General features: G+C 45.5%; 1 protein-coding gene across 1 annotated transcript; it reads left to right on the top strand.

Moving 5' to 3' along the window:
• The first annotated feature begins 360 nt into the window (after positions 1-360).
• LOC138528096 (odorant receptor 131-2-like) lies at positions 361-1320 on the top strand. Its single transcript, XM_069639546.1, has one exon. The coding sequence runs from the start codon at positions 361-363 to the stop codon at positions 1318-1320; it is 960 nt and encodes a 319-aa protein (XP_069495647.1).
• Positions 1321-3415: the final 2095 nt, after the last annotated feature.

Genomic DNA, 3415 nt, shown 5'->3' with positions numbered 1-3415 from the left:
AAAGCACAATGAATAGAATCCAGTAGCTCCACTGTATTATCTATTCATCAGATTTCCTTTCCCTGAACCTTTCGGACAGATAAAAGGAGGTTCCCCAATATGCATCTGCATTTAGAGGAGCAGGGCCCTTCAGGTTCCACGGCCTCCTAAGCCGTCATAATTCAGACTTTACAACGTATTTTCAGAAGCTGGACATAAACGCGATCCATTTGGGTCTTGTTGGTATTACTACGGCGAGGAGAGCAGGCAGTGGTTATCAATAGAACTCACCTTTCTCCCTCTTTCCTTCTCTGCCAGTTTCAGCTTGACCAAATCTGCCAAGGATTTCTTCAGGAACCGCAGTCATCCGGTGCCACTAACATGACAAACTTCACGCTCGCTTCTGCCAACCACACTCGAGTGATTGTCACTGTCTTGAGGCTCAGCAGTGTGCTGTACATTGCGCCGTTTGTTCTTTTTGCCATCTTCATGTACTTTCTCCTGTGGATGCTGAAGGTCTTCTTCACCACTGCAGATCTCCGTGAGAACTCTCGCTACATCCTGTTTGCCTACGTGATGGCCAACGACACTGTGTATCTCTTCATCTGTTGTGTTCTATTTGCATTGACCCGATGTGGCTATTCAATACCAACACTTGCTTGTGCTTTGCTTGTTGGAATAACAAGTGCCACTTTTTCCAACACCCCTAGTGGTCTGGCAGCCATGGCCATAGAGCGATACATAGCCATTTGTTTGCCGCTGAGGCACGCTGAGATTTGCCGGGCAGACAGGTGCTTGATAACTGTTGGGGTGATTTGCTGCATCGGAGCCTTACCATATCTAATCGATTGTGTTATCTTGTCTTGCTCAGTGCAACAGAATTTTTTCTTCCAGCAAGTAGTGTGCTCTCGTGAAGCTCTTATTGTCCGCACGCTGCAGACCGTGTTGAGGTTTGCAGCTCACGGCACCATCTTTACCGTGGTGACGTTGGTCATTGTATACACCTACATCGCAATCATGCTGGAAGCCAAGAAACTCAACCGAGACCAGGCTTCATCTTCCAAGGCCAGGAAGACGGTGGTTCTTCACTCGGTTCAACTCTTGCTGTGCCTGACCTCCTTCAGCTTTCCTATCACAGAGCAACACTTTCAAAAGGATTTCACCCTCAAGTTTTTTAATATGTGTATCTTGATGATCTTGCCAAGATGTTTAAGTCCTTTGATTTATGGACTAAGGGATGAGGCATTTCAGAAACACATGGACATTTGTTTTTCTCGTCCTACTCGCAGGACCTACCTTAAAGCTTGCCGGGTTGGGATGTTGAAAAGGTATCTTTGTTAGAAGTCAATGCAAAGTACTCATGGAAAATGCTGTTCAGCACATGACATATTAAAATGGCTGTATGTTTTGCTTTTTCTTGGGCATGTGGGGGGAAAACTCAGACTTTCATTTCCCCAGACCCTGACAAAACCAGTAATTGGACTCAGATAGGCAAAAAAGTCACACCTAGACCAATAATGACAGAAAAAATGTATGTGGCTCGTTGTAGGGCCTTTATTCACCTGATATATAGGATAGATTATACATAGACATAGAGAGAAATCATCACCGTTATTATAGTTTCAGAGGACACCTTCATCCCGGCCATCGCAGCAACACTGCTTAGTCCCAAAGCAGGTAGGCAGAGAGATTCACTCAGGTTAACGGGATCTGGAGCGCAGCGTCCTCACTCACAGCGAGACTGCACCACCCGGGGGGTCTGAATACTAACTCTCTTCCACAAAAGAAAAACCTCTTCTCTTTATAGGGAAAGTCCCCGCCCTTCACAGTTATGACTGCCCTCAGCAGAAGAGCAGATCACAAGTAGAAGGGGCAAAGAGTGGAAAAAACCAGCCATAAGTGGAAAAACCCAGATTCCCTCGCTTTGCATTCATTCCCAGGACCCCTTATCACTGCACCTGCAGAGCACTCCGACTCTCTCTCTGGCACGTCCAGTGGACAACACAATAACTATTCTCCACAGTAAGTCCACTCAGCAACAATATTTATGTGACCTTGCCTTCGCTGCCGAGATGCATGTTTACTTTACTGAGCCCACGAAAAACCTAGACTTTCACTGCGGTGATGGGAGGTGAATGTCCAAGATGGCTGCGCACCGGCGCCATGTTTTTTCAGCTCGCCTTTTTGCATAAGCATTGCACTCTATCGAAAGAAAATCAAACCATGACCTTTGCGAACTCTGCGATACAGCTTCCTATCCATGAGATACATGAACAGCGCACCGTGGACCCACTAAATCCAGAGAAATACATAGCGGGAAAGCATATTCAGTGATTCAGTCATCTATTCATTCATCATGAACCCACGTTCAAATGAACCAAAGCTGGAGGATCCACATTCCCAGCGTTGGCTGCTAAATACTGGAACTCCCTCCCACCTTCCCTCAGAGCGGAATTATCCTACTGGGTCTTGCGCAAAACCCTCAAAACCTGGTTATTCAACTAACATTGACCCACTTTCCCCCTGGACCATGAATGCTGTATGTATGAAGGCCACCCTTATAGGTGATATCATGCCCGAAACAATACTTCTGTAACTATACCTATCCATCTATGTGTATGTATTGCCACTCTTGAAACAATATACCTACAGTTATGCCTAAGCCCACCCTGGGCCCAGCTAACTGCTAAAAGCGCCCTGATGCCTACGAGTTTGGCGTGCTCTACAAATGGAAACATAAATAAATAAATAGCTTATTCTAATCCGAATCCACTAAATAAAGGAAGTCCAGTCTGTTCCGCTCACTTTTTTGAATTCTTCCCCCTGATCGAACTCAGAAGCAGACTTGGTCTTACTGCTATGCAAATTTTAGCAGGATTAATTACATGTGTTAAAACATATTTAAAGTGCAAACAAGATTACACTTGTTTCTGGGGTGACTTAAATCCTATCATGGGTGCCTGCTATCTGGGAACACAGAATGTTGGTCTATAAATCTCGTGGCTGCTCTGCATTTGGAAAGGGCTGCTGTGTGACCAGCAGATGGAACTTGATACAATTAAACTGAACCAAAATCTGAATGAGTAAAATAGGTTTAATGAGGGTCAATTTCCCATGTGCTTGAATACGCATCATTGATTGCGACCAGACTATTAAAAACTTAAGTTTAAAGAGGTGGACTTGAAGGTTTTCCGCAGGGAGGGATAATCATCTGGTTGACATGGGGGGTGGCACCACTCACCAGAGTGAGAAAGGAAGGCAATTGCATTATAAGCCCTGCACGCCTCAGAGGCAGAGGATGTGGCAAAGCTGGGATTTTTCACAAGGGTCTCTGCATCATCACACTAGAAAGCAGATCCCTTTGAGCGGGTACTGATGCCATGCCCACCATGCAGAGCCAAGAGGGGGGATTTGTTAGAGACTTTAGGCTCGAGCA

The sequence above is a fragment of the Ambystoma mexicanum genome, chromosome 7q (genome assembly GCF_040938575.1).
Source record: "Ambystoma mexicanum isolate Mex_15411 chromosome 7q, UKY_AmexF1_1, whole genome shotgun sequence".
In the NCBI taxonomy this organism is placed as follows: Eukaryota; Metazoa; Chordata; class Amphibia; order Caudata; family Ambystomatidae; genus Ambystoma; species Ambystoma mexicanum.
This window is presented reverse-complemented; position numbering and strand designations above follow the sequence as displayed.